At 40.3% G+C, this 18,950-nt stretch overlaps 3 protein-coding genes across 7 annotated transcripts in view; 1 reads left to right on the forward strand and 2 right to left on the reverse strand.

Annotated features, from left to right (window-relative positions):
* Positions 1–3,234, forward strand: part of LOC133577097 (kinesin-like protein KIF3A) — a 53,636-nt gene extending 50,402 nt beyond the window's left edge. For all 4 annotated transcript variants that reach the window (XM_061930660.2, XM_061930657.2, XM_061930658.2 and 1 more), the window contains 3 exons: positions 21–188; positions 2,871–3,021; positions 3,093–3,234. In XM_061930660.2, the coding sequence (XP_061786644.1) occupies positions 21–188; positions 2,871–3,021; positions 3,093–3,166 (393 nt within the window). In that variant the 3' untranslated portion in view covers positions 3,167–3,234. The remainder of the gene's footprint in view (positions 1–20; positions 189–2,870; positions 3,022–3,092) is intronic.
* Positions 1–18,950, reverse strand: part of LOC140677576 (SLC35A4 upstream open reading frame protein-like) — a 31,619-nt gene that overhangs the window by 11,383 nt on the left and 1,286 nt on the right. Inside the window, exon 3 of one of the 2 annotated variants that reach the window (XM_072912426.1) lies at positions 12,018–12,215. The exons of the other annotated variant lie outside the window; for it this stretch is intronic. Within the exon in view, the coding sequence (XP_072768527.1) occupies positions 12,018–12,215 (198 nt within the window). Of the gene's footprint in view, positions 1–12,017; positions 12,216–18,950 lie in introns of those variants that run through there. 2 annotated transcript variants of the gene reach the window in all.
* Positions 10,915–11,947, reverse strand: LOC133577100 (probable UDP-sugar transporter protein SLC35A4). The gene has a single exon (XM_061930662.1). It carries the CDS (start codon positions 11,945–11,947, stop codon positions 11,000–11,002), a length of 948 nt encoding a protein of 315 aa, XP_061786646.1. The 3' UTR covers positions 10,915–10,999.

An 18,950-nucleotide genomic window follows, 5' to 3' on the forward strand; every position in this document is an offset into this window, starting at 1 on the left:
GAAGCTCTTATCGTTGTCAGAGCTTTGGAGCGCAGAGAGATCTGCTGGTGCTGAGCAGAGAGAGGCAGGTTCTGGTGCTGCAGGTGGAGGCCCTGAGAGCTGAGGCCCAGCAGGCCCAGAAAGACCTGCAGGACCAGAATGAAGGGCACCAAAGTGAGATGCATCAGCTGAGGGAAGAAAGCCTGCAGGTATAACACGTTACTGCAAGTACTGTGGTGATGTTTCTTTAAGGTTTTTAAATGATGTGTTCACTTCTTTACTTTCTTAGAAATGAATATATATATACATACAGGTAAAAGCCAGTAAATTAGAATATTTTGAAAAACTTGATTTATTTCAGTAATTGCATTCAAAAGGTGTAACTTGTACATTATATTTATTCATTGCACACAGACTGATGCATTCAAATGTTTATTTCATTTAATTTTGATGATTTGAAGTGGCAACAAATGAAAATCCAAAATTCCGTGTGTCACAAAATTAGAATATTACTTAAGGCTAATACAAAAAAGGGATTTTTAGAAATGTTGGCCAACTGAAAAGTATGAAAATGAAAAATATGAGCATGTACAATACTCAATACTTGGTTGGAGCTCCTTTTGCCTCAATTACTGCGTTAATACGGCGTGGCATGGAGTCGATGAGTTTCTGGCACTGCTCAGGTGTTATGAGAGCCCAGGTTGCTCTGATAGTGGCCTTCAACTCTTCTGCGTTTTTGGGTCTGGCATTCTGCATCTTCCTTTTCACAATACCCCACAGATTTTCTATGGGGCTAAGGTCAGGGGAGTTGGCGGGCCAATTTAGAACAGAAATACCATGGTCCGTAAACCAGGCACGGGTAGATTTTGCGCTGTGTGCAGGCGCCAAGTCCTGTTGGAACTTGAAATCTCCATCTCCATAGAGCAGGTCAGCAGCAGGAAGCATGAAGTGCTCTAAAACTTGCTGGTAGACGGCTGCGTTGACCCTGGATCTCAGGAAACAGAGTGGACCGACACCAGCAGATGACATGGCACCCCAAACCATCACCCAACCATGCAAATTTTGCATTTCCTTTGGAAATCGAGGTCCCAGAGTCTGGAGGAAGACAGGAGAGGCACAGGATCCACGTTGCCTGAAGTCTAGTGTAAAGTTTCTACCATCAGTGATGGTTTGGGGTGCCATGTCATCTGCTGGTGTCGGTCCACTCTGTTTCCTGAGATCCAGGGTCAACGCAGCCGTCTACCAGCAAGTTTTAGAGCACTTCATGCTTCCTGCTGCTGACCCGCTCTATGGAGATGGAGATTTCAAGTTCCAACAGGACTTGGCGCCTGCACACAGCGCAAAATCTACCCGTGCCTGGTTTACGGACCATGGTATTTCTGTTCTAAATTGGCCCGCCAACTCCCCTGACCTTAGCCCCATAGAAAATCTGTGGGGTATTGTGAAAAGGAAGATGCAGAATGCCAGACCCAAAAACGCAGAAGAGTTGAAGGCCACTATCAGAGCAACCTGGGCTCTCATAACACCTGAGCAGTGCCAGAAACTCATCGACTCCATGCCACGCCGCATTAACGCAGTAATTGAGGCAAAAGGAGCTCCAACCAAGTATTGAGTATTGTACATGCTCATATTTTTCATTTTCATACTTTTCAGTTGGCCAACATTTCTAAAAATCCCTTTTTTGTATTAGCCTTAAGTAATATTCAAATTTTGTGACACACGGATTTTTGGATTTTCATTTGTTGCCACTTCAAATCATCAAAATTAAATGAAATAAACATTTGAATGCATCAGTCTGTGTGCAATGAATAAATATAATGTACAAGTTACACCTTTTGAATGCAATTACTGAAATAAATCAAGTTTTTCAAAATATTCTAATTTACTGGCTTTTACCTGTATATACTGAGCCCTCTGTAGGCTTAAAGCTTTTATTTCCATCAAAAGATGTGGCATCCTTTTGTTCTTGAGACATTAAATTGTCCATATCAGTATAGATATCCCACTTTATTTTTTTTCCACCATTGAAATTTGATGTGTTTTCAAAGTGTTCCTTGTACATGGTCTAATTTGTTGGAATGTAATCAAATTGTTTACATATTTTTTGTATCTAAAATGTCTAAATAAAACGTAATTTTGTATATTTGTCTATTTTACAGAAAATGATCTAGTTAATAAAATTATACTTGAATTGTTTGCTAACATGCAATTATTTGAATAACATTTAAAATGTTTAAAATAATTAAGTGTCTCAAAAATCTAGTTGATCTGTATCTTTATGTATATTTTAGACACAATTATCTAATAAACAGAATTACAATTCAATTATTTAAAACCTATTAAAACAAGTTTACTTTTTTCAAGTGTCAAAGCATTTGTTTTCTCCATCATTTTCATGTGTGTTTATTAGTAAATGTATTTTCTAATTAAAATTGTATTAAGTTATGCAAATATGTTTTTTAGTCTCCAAAAAATGATGTATGTTTAGTTTGCACTGAATGATCCAATGAATAACATTGGAATTCAATTATTGAAACAAATTTAAAAAGTGTATAAAAAAAAGAGTTGAAGTTTCTTAATTTTTTCTATTTAAAATTATCCATCCATTATGTCAAATATAACTTTTTCCATTTCATTAAAATTATATTAAATGAAAGGAGAGAGTACATATGAGACATTATTCCTGAACAGTCAGATCATAATTAATGATCCTATTTTATTAATGGTATGTCAGTTGCTTGATGACTTAACAACTTTTGAGACACAGCTGCATCTGCCCAGGTCATTCGGTGTGTGAGTGACAGGGAAAAAAAGCTCAGACTGTAGTGATTTGGTTCCACCTGTTGGTTAGCACGTATAAATCTTGTTTGTTTTCCCGTCTCCGCCTGAAGGTGTTGAGGAGGTTCCATGAGTCAAGCGAGGATGTGAGGAGGATGTCAGAGGTGAGATACAGAAGTGTGCTCCTGGAGGCGGTGCAGGATGCGGTCTATCTATCTGCTCAGAACCAGCAGCTGCAAGCTGACAACAAACAACTGCTTCACGGTGCGTGTGTCTGAAACCTGCACCTACACAGTCTTTGTTTTCTAAGGCTTTCTTTTTTTTCTCTACTGCAGCTCTGGGAGAGTTGAAGGACACACTAACCAAGAGAGGTCTTCACACCTCTGCATTTTCCTTAAAACATGACTGACATGACATGAATGACCATAAACATTTTCATATCTTTTAATTAGGCTAGCACTCGCTTATCATTTTAATTAACACAATCATAAATGCCAATCAATAAATATGGATGGTATTATGTAATATATACATATATATATATATATATAGAACAGAAAACGGAACGACATCATCTGGTACAACCCCCCATACAGCAAAAACGTCTCAACGAACATTGGACACAAATTCCTCAATCTGATTGACAAACACTTTCCCAAAGACAACATCCTAAGAAAAGTATTCAACAAGAACAACATTAAATTGAGCTACAGCTGCATGAACAATATACGACAAATCATCTCAAACCACAACAAAACAATTGCAAATGAGCCGTCGGCCCTCAGACAGAGCGACTCCAAAACCAACAAAGGATGTAATTGTCGAAAGAAACCTGATTGCCCTCTCAACGGGGGGTGCTTACAAACATCAGTTGTCTACCAATCTAAGGTAATACGCAAGGACATTAACACATCCGACACATATGTAGGATTAACCGAGGGAGAATTCAAAACCAGATGGAACAATCACAAGGCTTCTTTCAGGAACAAAAACCTGCGAAATACCACAGAGCTCAGCAAACACATTTGGGACCTCAAAGACAATAATGTTGAATATTCAATAACATGGCAAATTCTTGCATCCAGCACACCTTACAATAGTGGTAATAAAAGATGCAACCTATGCTTGAAAGAGAAACTGTTTATTATTTACCGTCCAGACCTGTCATCCCTCAACAAGCGCAGCGAAATTGTAACAACATGCCGCCACAGACGGAAACACCTCCTAGGTAACACATGAGCCAATCACCACGCCCCTAGGCCAGCCTGTACCCACCCACTCTGTGCCCTATACAAACCATGGTATGCGAATGCTCCCATTAAAATCTCCTGACGATTGAGGGTACCCCCCCTCATGAAACAGGCCTGTAGAGATGAAATAGTCTTGATTTTTTTCCCACACACATATATATATATATATATATATATATATATATATATATATATATATATATATATATACATATATATATATATGTGTGTGTATATATATATATATATATATATATATATATATATATATATATATATATATATATACATATACATATATACTGTACATATATGTATATATATATATATATATACATACATATATATATATATACACATATATATATATATGTGCATATATATACATATATGTATATGTACAGTATATATGTATATATATGTATATATTAGAGATGCGCGGATAGGCAATTATTTCATCCGCAACCGCATCAGAAAGTCGTCAACCATCCGCCATCCACCCGATGTAACATTTGATCAGAACCGCATCCGCCCGCACCCGCCTGCTGTTATATATCTAATATAGACGATGCAAGGCATTAGTGAGGTTATAAAGCTTTTGCCTGTTAAAGAAAGGAGACTGATCCAATGCAGCACAGACATTCGTGTGCCACGCTGTCACGACCCAGACGCACACCAGTGCGCAATCATATGGGAGCCGCGCTGAGCGCACCTCCAAGCGCGTCTCGCTGCCGGCGACGGCCGGGTATGGGCCCCGACGCTCCAGCGCCATCCATTTTCAGGGCTAGTTGATTCGGCAGGTGGGTTGTTACACACTCCTTAGCGGGTTCCGACTTCCATGGCCACCGTACAGCTGCTGTCTATATCAACCAGGGTGAGCCCCACCCCTTTCGTGAGCGCACTGCGCGCGGAGTGACCCCTGTTACGTGCCCCCGGCAACGGGGGTGGCGGGCAGGTAAGCTGCGCGGGCGGAGCGCGCGGAGTGACCCCTGTTACGAGCCCCCGGCCACGGGGGTGGCGGGCAGGTAAGCTGCTTACCTGCTGCGCGTGACGCCGGCCGCGGCGAAGGCGGACGAGGCGGGGTGTCGGTGCGGTGGGCGCGGTGGTGACCCTGGACGTGCGTCGGGCCCTTCTCGCGGATCGCCTCAGCTACGGCTCCCGGTGGGGCCCTCTCGGGGGAAGGGGCCTAGGTCCCGGACCCCGGCGAGGCGTCGGGGGCCTTCTCCGCTCCGTAAAAGTGTCCATCTCTTTTTTTTTTTTTTCTTCTGTTGTGGCATATGCTGCAGGTGCCTGCTCGTTTTTCGTATGTGGGTAACAACATTTAACTATGTATATATATTTCCCAATTGGTTTAACTGCCACCCGCCTGAATCTATTTAAAATCTAATTTTTTTTTATTTCAACCGCCCGACCCGACCCGCGGATAAAATCTAATTTTTTAAAATTTCATCCGCCCGATCCGCGGATAATCCGCGGACTCCGCAGTTGTGCCCGCAAACCGCGCATCTCTAATACACATATATATATATATATATATATACTGTATTAATATATCTACATCAATACTATTAACACATGTTTAACTATATACTTAAATGTATATATATATTTATATATACATATGTATAATGAACATATGTGTATATATACTGTATAAATAAAACTATCTTAATACTATTAACAAATGTTTAACTATATATATATTTAAATGTATTGTTCATTAAAACTAAGTAAATAATTTCTATGTAATTAAAATAGTTCACAATTTAATTGGACCAAAAATAATATTTCACATTTAATTCATGAAGATTTGATCTAAAATGTGTGTCCAAAAGCACAGTACAGCTTTTTGAAGATTGCTTATATTTACATATTGTAGAAATCAAATTCAAACCCAGCGTAAATTTGAAAATAGAAAAAAAAAAAAGCTGGCAAGTTGACAGTAATTGTAATAACATTAAAGTTTGTCTTTCAATACATGAATATTCACAAAATGTTTGATATCAGCACTCATATTTGGACACCCCTGCTGTATCAATCAATCAATCAATCAATGTTTATTTATATAGCCCTAAATCACAAGTGTCTCAAAGGGCTGCACAAGCCACAACGACATCCTCGGTATAGCCCACATAAGGGCAAGGAAAAACTCACCCCAGTGGGACGTCGATGTGAATGACTATGAGAAACCTTGGAGAGGACCGCATATGTGGGTAACCCCCCCCCCCCCTCTAGGGAGACCGAATGCAATGGATGTCGAGTGGGTCTAACATAATATTGTGAGAGTCCAGTCCATAGTGGATCCAGCATAACAGTAAGAGTCCAGTCCACAGTGGGGTCAGCAGGAAACCATCCCGAGCGGAGACGGGTCAGCAGCGCAGAGATGTTCCCAACCGATATACAGGCGAGCGGTCCACCCCGGGTCCCGACCCCGGACAGCCAGCACCCCATCCATGGACACTGTGTGTCTCCCCTTCCACAAGGGATAGGGGGGAGCAGAGGAGAAAAGAAAAGAAACGGCAGATCAACTGGTCTAAAAAAGGGGGGCTATTCAAAGGCTAGAGTATACAAATGAGTTTTGAGATGGGACTTAAATGTTTCTACTGAGGTAGCATTTCTAACTGTTACCGGTATGTTATATATTCAATTGCTTTTATAATTAATTTTGGAACAGCAAATCCTTTATTCAAAAAACAACACTCTTAAGAACATTTATTTGTATTATTGTTTAAAAAAAAGACTTTGAACATCTTAATATTGTCAATGATGCAACAAGGAAAATAGCGCTGACTAGACACTTCTGTAGGTGCACCTGCACGATCTAATGACATCCAACGCAAGAGCTGTTACAAACATGCTTCCTTTATAAAGTCTATTGCAGTGGTTCTTCCTATTATTGTGGTAGAGGCACATTATAGCACTGTTACACCGAAATATTAAACATATTGACCCAATAAATGTTTGTCAATCTACAACAGACCGGGGTACATTCATGCGGCCCGTTGAATTTTCAATCTGGCCCGCCGGACATTCCCAAATAATGTTTTTAGATATTTAAGATGGAAAGTGTAGCTGCCATTATGATGTGCACTCATGTTTTCTAATGATCGTAAGTCTTAAACTATAATAAGTATTTAAATGGTAGGAATGCGCATTTTGCATGATACAATAGTTACTATGGTAATGTATTTAGTTACTATGGTAATGTAATTAGTTACTATGGTAATCTTTCTCTGTTGCGGGTCCCAAACTCTGGAACGATCTCCCTCTCCATGTGAGACAGGCCCCTTCTTTGGCTATTTTTAAGACCCTTCTTAAAACCCATTTTTATTCACTGGCTTTTAACCCAGCATGAGACTTTAAACTGTTTTTAGCTTTTAACTTTTTTAACTGTTTTTAAATTTTAAACTGTTTTTATCGAACAAACTGTTCTTAGGGTAATTAGGGCCCGCAATGGCCCATTGCAAAAGGACTCCCACAGGGAGTCCTTATGCAATGGGACATAAGGACCTATTGTTATTCTAAGGTTTTATTATTAGGGCCCGCAATGGCCCATTGCAAAAGGACTCCCACAGGGAGTCCTTATGCAATGGGACATAAGGACCTATTGTTATTGTAACGTTTTATTATTCTTTATTCTTTCTTTATTCTTCCGCCGCCTCTTTGAGCACTAATTTGACCCACTTAACATGCTTCAAAACTCACCATATTTGACCCACACATCAGGACCTGCGAAAATTGTCTTTTAATAAAAAAACCGAACCCCAAAACTCAAAATTGCGCTCTAGCGCCCCCTAGGAAAAAAAACAAACTAGACTGCCTGTAACTCCCACTAGGAAGGTCGGAGAGACACGAAACAAAAACCTCTATGTAGGTTTGACTTAGACCTAGTTTTCATAATTGTATATCCTCGGGCAAAAATCAACAGGAAGTTGGCAATTCCCCCTTCAAGACAAAAAAGTACTAAAAACAGTCACTCTTGCCTTTTTGAGCTGTAATTTGACCCCCTTAACACGCTTCAAAACTCGCCAAACTGAACGCACACATCAGGACTGGCAAAAATTGTGATCTAATAAAAAACCCTAACCCCAAATTTAAAAATTGCGCTCTAGAGCAATTTTTGAATAAAACGGAGAAAAAACTGCTCCTCGGAAGAAAAAAATGACAAAACTGCCTGTAACTCCCACTGGGAAGGTCGGAGAGACATGAAACAAAATCCTCTCCGTAGGTCTCACTTAGACCTACATTTCATAAATTGACAACCCCCAGCAAATATCTACAAGAAGCTTGCTATTCCCCCTTCAACACAACATTTTTGTAAAAACCGGTCACCTTTCTTCAAACATTATCTCCTCTGAGCGTGTTTGTTGTTTCGGCTTCAAACTAACACAGGAGAGAGATTGAACCCTTGTGTATAAAAGTATAGAACAGCTTTTTAATACCTGCTCCGGTTTTGATTTTATGACCCTTCAAAGACCCGCTGCACTGATGCTGCTGCGCTGCTGTTTTTTTTAAGATGGCTGCTCAAAAGCAGGAAGCACCAACGTGCCCACACAATGCAGACAAGGTAGGTACACTAGACAAAAGTCTTGGGACACTTCAGACTAAAAGTAGACAAAAGTATTGGGACACTTAGCACCTGCCAAATACGCGGGCCCGACCAATGCTGCTTGCAGCTTTAATTTATATTTGCTTTTTAAATGTGTATTTTTATTTCTGTTTGAAATGTTATTTTTATTTCTGTTTTAAATGTTATTTTTTTAGTCGGTCCTTTGCCTCCATTTCTTTGTGGTGTACAGCCCTTTGTTTTTCAACTGTGCTTGTCTTAAAAGGGCTTTATAAATAAAGTTGGTATGGTATCTAAGTCACAGCAGCTCAGACGAGGCACCAAGCAGTGTGGGTGGGGAGCGTTTCCACAGAGTGTTTCCAGAGCCTGAAATGTGGGTGTCAGGGACAGACGCGGAAGGAGATTTTTACAACAAAGTTCTAAAGCTTAGTGATTTATCAGACTGTCGGTGTTTTCTTTTTACCCTTCGTGTTTATATTTTGCAGTGTTTGTTGCGTTTCCCTTGATTGTAAAATATGTGGATGGAGAGGGGGTGTGATGTGCATATGTTGTCAATATTCAGTGTTTTATCCTTCATTGTTAATATTGTAAATCCCACATTCTTTATTTTCATGTACATTCTGGGTCCATCCATCCATCCATTTTCTACCGCTTATTCCCTTTGGGGTCGCGGGGGGCGCTGGAGCCTATCTCAGCTACAATCGGGCGGAAGGCGGGGTACACCCTGGACAAGTCGCCACCTCATCGCATTCTGCATACCTGCCAACTACTCCGGTTTTCCCGTAATTAGTACGGTTTTCATCAACCTATTCCGGGTTACGGTTGCAGTGATAAAAAATACGGTTTTTCATTAATTAAAAAAAAATATTTTTTTAAAATGCGCGAGGCTATTTATAGCACCGCTGCCAAGCACGAGGCACCAGTTGCCATTGTTTCCAAACGAGCGAACGATCATGGAATCAGCCGGAGAAAAATCGCAAACGAGTCTTAAACCGAAAAGAAAACTGCAGTCATTCTGTGAAGAATATTCAAAAGCCTCTCCGGGAATAATTATCCGTTCCAAAAAGGGTGAAAACTACGCGAATTGCACCTTGTGCAGACAAGATTTTTCGATCGGACACGGAGGAATTAGCGATGTAAAAGACCACGTTGGGACAAAAAAACACAAGTCTAATGCCGTTGCTAGTGATACAAGTGGAAAACTTTCAACGTTTTTCGGATTTTAGCCACAAAAAGGTAATGACACCAATGTTATCTATTGGAATTGTTTAGTACTGTTATACTGTTAAAAGTGTTTATACTATTTATGCTTTCAAGTCCAAGTTGAAGAAATCTTGTTAAATGTTGACAGCATAACTACCAAAATACAGAAGTATGTCCTTAATATTTTTGCAGTGCTATTTCTGTTGAAAAGTTCAAATGATTACATTAGAGATGTGATGTGCCACTTTTCAAGTGTCTGATGGCTCAAATTCATTTTCATTCATTTTTCATATTTTGAATTCTTTTGAAAGGCTTACAAAAAAACTACATTTGAATTGTAATTCCATGCTATTGACAGGACTATTAATTTTAATGAAGTTAGCTTACCATGTTTACAGTATGATAATTGTGATAGAAATGTGAATTTTAGGCACAGAATATTTTTTACAATTGAACAAGGCAGTAGATTATACAAGCTTGGACAGAAAGTTAATAATGACACCAATTTTTTTTTTAATGGAATTGTTTAGTACTGTTTTACCATTTGTTTACTGTAAAAAGTGTTTATACTGTTTATACTTTCAATTAACAAATTGAAGTCTTGTGAAAGGTTGACAGGATAACTGGCATTAACTGTCAAAATAATTTCAAACTATTGAAGTTAGCTTACAGAATAAACATGTCAATCAACCCATATGATTTTTGCTGTAATATTTTTGTTTTGAAAAGTCACTGTGACTGATAGAAAAGTGATGGTTTTAGCAACATTTTTACCTGTCTGAATGCAATCAATCATTTTGCGTCGGGGGGGGGGGCGAAGCCTGAACCCCCCCACCAGGACTTTGTCCTGGACCCTGGCTACTAGGTTTTTCTGATTTCAAAAGTTGGCAGGTATGCATTCTGGGTCTCATTCAGTTGAACATTTTTTAATTCCATTCCGTTTAAGGCGGTCTGTCATAACGTTTTCAGCATTCAATCAGACATTATTGTCAGGTTTTGTATTAGTGTTCCTAAAAAAAGGTATACCGACCCCCCAGACACATTTTTTTCCTCTAAATTTGCCCCCCCGAGTCAAAATAATTGCCCAAGCCTGATCTAAAGTAATGTGGAAACAATGATGCAAAGATTGTGCAGGCGTACCTAATGAAAAAGTCACGTTCACATTAGTGCAGGATGAAAAGGCAGACATAGTCACACATTTCAGCAGGGATTGGAGTTTCAGCTATGTGTAGTAAAGGTAAGCTGCCAGGCCGACCGTGGAAACGGGCAGAAGGAAGAAGAAGGTGAGCTGCAGCCCTAAGAAGGCCCAGGACAACAAAGCATTGACCAGCATGGAACAGGAGATGACGAATAGTCGCGTGATGCCGCTGCCGTGCTTCAGCACCACGGACATCAGGAGGCCGTTCGCCGCCTGCCCTGCAATGATGGCCCAAACGGGCCAGGAGTATCCTTCTAGGAAGCTCTTGTCGCTTGCCAGGGCGGAGAGGGACGACATCCCGTTGATGAGCACACCAAACGCATAAAGGTAGAGGTTCTGTTGGCTGAGTGGAAGATTTTGGCTCTTCAGCGTCCTTTCTGTGTAAACAGCCGCCAGCCCAGAGACGCAGCAGTACACCGACATGAGGAAGAGCCCCCATGCGGTGATGTAAAGCCTGGCCGCCGCCCCCTCCGCTGGACCCAGGCTGCTGTAGCTGTGGCACGCTCCCGCCGCCATCAGGAGCCCCAGACTGAACCACTGACCCCGGCGCAGCCTCCTGCCGAGACACAGTGAGTAAAGCAGAGCCGTGGCGGCGATTTTAAGGTTGCTGAGGACCTGGAAGGAGCTGGGATCCATGTAGGCCTGCATGAGGACCACCAGGTTGTTGTTGAGGGCGTACAGTGCGGCGGGGACGGCGTACGGCGCCGCCAGGGCTAGGGAGGGAAGGGCGAGCGAGGCGGACGCACCGTCGGTTGCGGCGAAAGCGGCGAACGAGACGAGCAGCTTGGTCAGCTCGATCATGACCACGCAGGAGGAGGGGTCAAAGGGCACGTGCTGGTCTACTTTGCTCAGAGCGATGAGAGGCGCGTGAGAGCCGTAGATGAGGACCATCACGCATAAGAGGGCCCCCCACTGGAGCCTTGTTAGCCACCGCCTCCTGTGCCTCGTCCTCTCACTCCGGATCACAATCATTATCACTAAATTAAATAAGAAAAAACATGGCAGGCAGGAAGTCTTTCTTATTTGAGTCCAGTCAGAGGCTCTACTTTGGCCCTTTTGTCAGGTTGCTCAGCAACTCTTTCACCGTCCTTTCAATATTGGGCACTTGGTAGTTCTGCGCCGCGTACATGCCAGTGATGGTGCCCAGCAGCACGCCCACGATGGCGGAGGAGCGGAGTTTGGCCGCCACGTAACCAGCCAGGAAGCCCTTCAGGAACGGCGCGCCAAACAGCGAGCCCCCCTGCGAGCGAGAGGAATTCAATACATCAACACTTAACAAAAAAACATACCGTATTTTTCAGATTATAAATCGCAGTTTTTTTCATAGTTTGGCCGGGGGGTGCGTCTTATACTCAGGAGCGACTTATGTGTGAAATTATTAACACATAATAATATTATTTATCTCATTCACGTAAGACACAAAGCAAATGTCAGCAATCGTCACTCACACGTCAACCAAGAAGAATTCAGCGGGGGAGGGTCATGGCAGGAGTGCATTGTGGGTCATGAGATGCTAACAGCTATATGCTATATGCTACTGCCGTAGCTATTAAAATGGATCACATCAACACTGGCGGTAACTTATAAAAACTGAGAAGGGCTGAACTAAAATGGCAGCGAAAAGGAAATCATATTCTGCAGATTACAAGCTGGACGTAGTGAAATATGCAGCAGAGAACGGCGATCGAGCAGCAGAAAGAAAGGACATACCAGAGGCGACACCGGGGAGGAAGATTTCATGGGATTTAGCGATTAGGAGTGACAGATTGTTTGGTAAACGTATAGCATGTTCTATATGTTATAGTTATTTGAATGACTCTTACCATAATATGTTACGTTAACATACCAGTTGGTTATTTATGCCTCATATAACATACATTCTTTATTCTTTATTTATTTTAAATTGCCTTTCAAATGTCTATTCTTGCTGTTGGCTTTTATCAAATACATTTCCCCCAAAAATGCGACTTATATATGTTTTTTTCCTTCTTTATTACGCATTTTCGGCCGGTGCGACTTATACTCTGGAGCGACTTATACTCAGAAAAATACAGTATATGAAATGACTCAAACAGAAAACAATGGATGAAAACACTAATCTATTCATTATTAACCATCTTGAATTGACTTATACTATGACCTAGTGGCCATAATAATTCATTAAGTTAAGTAATAACGCAATGATGCAAACACATTTGTTACTGGATATTTGTTAACGCGCCTCTACCTAAGTAATGTGCAACTATCATTTTTGTATTTTTCGGACTGTAAGTCGCAGTTTTTTTCATAGTTTGGGTGGGGGTGCGACTTATACTCAGGAGCGACTTATGTGTGAAATGATTAACACATTAGCTTAAAATACCAAATAATATTATTGATCTAATTCACGTAAGAGACTAGACGTATAAGATTTCATGGGCTTTAGCGATTAGGAGTGACAGATTGTTTGGTAAACGTATAGCATGTTCTATATGTTATAGTTATTTGAATGACTCTTACCATAATATGTTACGTTAACATACCAGTTGGTTATTTATGCCTCATATAACGTACACTTATTCAGCCTGTTGTTCACTATTCTTCATTTATTTTAAATTGCCTTTCAAATGTCTATTCTTGCTGTTGGCTTTTATCAAATACATTTCCCCAAAAAATGCGACTTATACTCCAGTGCAACTTATATATGTTTTTTTCCTTCTTTATTATGCATTTTCGGCCGGTGCGATTTATACTCCGGAGCGACTTATAGTCCGAAAAATATGGTACTCAGATTAGATCTTCAACGCTTGAACATTCATAATTGCTAAATGCATACCTGCCAACTTTTGAAATCAGAAAAACCTAGTAGCCAGGGTCCAGGGGCCGTAGGCCCCGGTAGGTCCAGGACAAAGTCCTGGTGGGGGGTTCAGGTTCGCCCCCCGACGCAAAATGATTATTAGCATTCAGACAGGTTAAAATGTTGCTAAAACCATCACTTTTCTATCAGTCACAGTGACTTTTCAAAACAAAAATATTACAGCAAAAATCATATGGGTTGATTGACATGTTTATTCTGTAAGATAACTTCAATAGTTTGAAATTATTTTGACAGTTAATGCCAGTTATCCTGTCAACCTTTCACAAGACTTCAATTTGTTCATTGAAAGTATAAACACTTTTTACAGTAAACAAATGGTAAAACAGTACTAAACAATTCCATAAAAAAAAAAATTGGAGTCATTATTAACTTTCTGTCCAAGCTTGTATAATCTACTGCCTTGTTCAATTGTAAAAAAATATCACAATTATCATACTGTAAACATGGTAAGCTAACTTCATTAAAATTAATAGTCCTGTCAATAGCATGGAATTACAATTCAAATGTAGTTTTTTTGTAAGCCTTTCAAAAGAATTCAAAATATGAAACATTAATGAAAATTAATTTAAGCCATCAGACACTTGAAAAGTGGCACATCACATCTCTAATGTAATCATTTTAACTTTTCAACAGAAATAGCACTGCAAAAATATTAAGGACATACTTCTGTATTTTGGTAGTTATGCTGTCAACATTTAACAAGATTTCTTCAACTTGGACTTGAAAACATAAATAGTATAAACACTTTTAACAGTATAACAGTACTAAACAATTCCAATAGATAACATTGGTGTCATTACCTTTTTGTGGCTAAAATCCAAATTTTGTCGGGAAACATTTTCCGAAATAACTGTCCCATGTGATCAGCCAATGCGATTGGAAGTCCATGCTCAATTTTTGCCTCCGTAAATAAAACTTCGGCATTTATCACATCCAAAGAATCTGTTTGGGCGACGAAAAACGTTGAAAGTTTTCCACTTGTATCGCTAGCAACGGCTTTAGACTTGTGTTTTTTTGTCCCAACGTGGTCTTTTACATCGCTAATTCCTCCGTGTCCGATCGAAAAATCTTGTCTGCACAAGGTGCAATTCGCGTAGTTTTCACCCTTTTTGGAACGGATAATTATTCCCGGATAGGCTTTTGAATATTCTTCACGGAATGACTGCAGTTTTCTTTTCGGTTTAAGACTCGTTTGCGATTTTTCTCCGGCTGATTCCATGATCGTTCGCTCGTTTGGAAACAATGGCCTCGTGCTTGGCAGCGGTGCTATAAATAGCCTCGCGCATGGCATTCGGAATGGCTCGATAGGAAGTTACGGGAAGCAGTGTCGATTGTCATTGTTGTTACGCGATTTCGTGAATAAAACTTAAAAAAAATTTTTTTTTTTTTTAATTAATGAAAAACCGTATTTTTTATCACTGCAACCGTAACCCGGAATAGGTTGATGAAAACCGTACTAATTACGGGAAAACCGGAGTAGTTGGCAGGTATGTAAATGAGCGGTTTTACACCAACATACTTTTTATAGGCGCACGCAATTTTGAACTACTTCAACTTTAAGCACACCTGTGAAGTGAAAACCATTTCAGGTGACTACCTCTTGAAGCACATCGAGAGAATGCCAAGAGTGTGCAAAACAATAATCAGAGCAAAGGGTGGCTATTTTGAAGAAACTAGAATATAAAACATGTTTTCAGATAAGTACATAACTCCACATCTGTTCATTCATAGTTTTGATGCCTTGAGAGACAATCTACAATGTAAACACCGTATTTTTCGGAGTATAAGTCGCACCGGCCGAAAATGCATAATAAAGAAGGAAAAACATACAAGTCGCACTGGAGTATAAGTCACATTTTTGGGGGAAATGTATTTGATAAAAGCCAACAGCAAGAATAGACATTTGAAAGACAATTTAAAATAAATAAAGAATAGTGAACAACAGGCTGAATAAGTGTACGTTATATGAGGCATAAATAACCAACTGGTATGTTAACGTAACATATTATGGTAAGAGTCATTCAAATAACTATAACATATAGAACATGCTATACGTTTACCAAACAATCTGTCGCTAAATCCCATGAAATCTTATACGTCTAGTCTCTTACGTGAATGAGATAAATAATATTATTTGATATTTTACAATAATGTGTTAATAATTTCACACATATGTCACTCCTGAGTATAAGTCGCACCCCCGGCCAAACTATGAAAAAAACTGCGACTTATAGTCCGAAAAATACGGTAGTCATGAAAATAAAGAAAACGCATTGAATGAGAAGGTGTATCCAAACTTTTGGCCTGTACTGTATAAATACAATAAATGTGAAAATTGTGCAAGATAGCACTTTATGGACATAAGAGATAAACAAATGTAAAAATTTTGCAAGGGGGCACCTGATGGCCATAAAACGTAAATGCACTCTTTGTCCATATAAATAAAAATAGTGTTCGTAGTTGTGTTGGCCAACAAAAATAAAAAGGATTGATACCTCTCACATGGAATACAGAATCTTCACAGCCTGCGTTCAATTCGATGACAAAACGTGAAAGCTAGTATTGATGTTACTTGAACACTAATACAGTTTGCAGTTAAATAAAGGACAAGCTGGCGTCCCAGTAAACAAACTAAAGACTTTATAAACAAGTTGAGGCAACGTTTTCCGACACATCGCTGCTGCATGTTTGCTCACCTCATTAACTCTCAGTCTCAGCAGCTGATGGACGCTGTATTGAGAAAACTAATAAATCAAAAAGTTTTCTCCTTCGCTGTATACATTTAGTGTGGGACAGATGCGTCTCCAATACTGTCCACACCTGTCGCCATCTTCCAAACAGCGGTGCGCTCTTAAACGCACGCCGAGACTCCACGGAAATAAAGCAAAAGAAAAGGAAGTTAAACCAAGCGCTCCGCTCTCTTTACTCCAAGTGGAAGACTCTGTAGCAAAGTCCGTATAGGTGTGTTCCGCCATGTTATTTCAAGCCGAACGACGCAAGTGCGCCAGCGCCATTTCCAGGAAATAAGCAGTGTTGCCTAAAATGCATTAATAAATGACAGTTTTTCGGTAATTAAAAATGTAAACAGTATTACTAACCGCCCTGAATTTTATCGCTGTTTGTGGGAAACTGGAAGTCGCTCGGAATTGCGTGCGCCCATATGATAATGATGATTAAAGTCATGTTCCAAACCATCCATTCCCTGTGTTGTAGTCCTGTGATTCTCAAACACTACTGGTACGCTGACAAAATACTTGATTAAAGTTTTACTTTCCCATATTCAAACACAAGGTTACTGTTCAAACTGCGTGTAATGTTACAGTGGCCAAAATATTAAATATACTTGTTAAATAAAACCTCTACCTTGTCTTAGAAGCATTTAAGTCCCATCTTAAAACTCATTTGGATACTCTAGCCTTTAAATAGATCCCCTTTTAGACCAGTTGATCTGCCGGTTCTTTTCTGCTCTGCCTCCCTCTCCACGAAGGGGGGGGGGGGGGGGGGGGCACAGATTCGGTGAGGTCGCTAGCTGTCCAAAGTCGGGACCCAGGGTGGACCACTCATCTGTGCATCAGTTGGGGACGTCTCTGCGCTGCTGACCTGTCTCCGCTCTCGATGATCTCCTGCTGGCCCCACTATGGACTGGACTCTCACTATTATGTTAGATCCACTATGGACTGGATTCTCACACTATTATGTTAGATCCAGTATGGACAGGACTCTCACACTATTATGTTGGATCCACTATGGACTGGACTCTCACAATATTATGTTAGATCCACTATGGACTGGACTCTCACACTATTATGTTAGATCCACTATGGACTGGACTCTCACTATTATGTTAAGTCCACTATGGACTGGACTCTTGCACTATTATGTTAGATCCACTATGGACTGGACTCTCACACTATTATGTTAGATCCACTATGGACTGGACTCTCACACTATTCTGTTAGATCCACTATGGACTGGACTCTCACACTATTATGTTAGATCCACTATGGACTGAACCCTCACACTATTATGTTAGATCCACTATGGACTGGACTCTCACTATTATGTTAGATCCACTATGGACTGGATTCTCACACTATTATGTTAGATCCACTATGGACTGGACTCTCACACTATTATAATAGATCCACTATGGACTGGACTCTCGCACTATTATGTTAGATCCACTATGGACTGGATTCTCACACTATTATGTTAGATCCAGTATGGACAGGACTCTCACACTATTATGTTAGATCCACTATGGACTGGACTCTCACTATTATGTTAAGTCCACTATGGACTGGACTCTCGCACTATTATGTTAGATCCACTATGGACTGGACTCTCACACTATTATGTTAGATCCACTATGGACTGGACTCTCACACTATTCTGTTAGATCCACTATGGACTGGACTCTCACACTATTATGTTAGATCCACTATGGACTGAACCCTCACACTATTATGTTAGATCCACTATGGACTGGACTCTCACTATTATGTTAGATCCACTACGGACTGGACTCTCACACTATTATGTTAAAGCCACGATGGATTGGACTCTCACTATTATGTTGGATCCACTATGGACTGGACTCTCACTATTATGTTAGATCCACTATGGACTGGACTCTCACACTATTATAATAGATCCACTATGGACTGGACTCTCGCACTATTATGTTAGATCCACTATGGACTGGACTCTCACACTATTATGTTAGTTCCACTATGGACTGGACTCTCACACTATTATGTTAGATCCACTATGGACTGGACTCTCACACTATTATGTTAAAGCCACGATGGATTGGACTCTCACTATTATGTTGGATCCACTATGGACTGGACTCTCACTATTATGTTAGATCCACTATGGACTGGACTCTCGCACTATTATGTTAGATCCACTATGGACTGGACTCTCACACTATTATGTTAGATCCACTATGGACTGAACCCTCACACTATTATGTTAGATCCACTATGGACTGGACTCTCACTATTATGTTAGATCCACTACGGACTGGACTCTCACACTATTATGTTAAAGCCACGATGGATTGGACTTTCACTATTATGTTGGATCCACTAAGGACTGGACTCTCACTATTAT

This window comes from Nerophis lumbriciformis, linkage group LG36 (genome assembly GCF_033978685.3).
Source record: "Nerophis lumbriciformis linkage group LG36, RoL_Nlum_v2.1, whole genome shotgun sequence".
NCBI lineage: Eukaryota > Metazoa > Chordata > Actinopteri > Syngnathiformes > Syngnathidae > Nerophis > Nerophis lumbriciformis.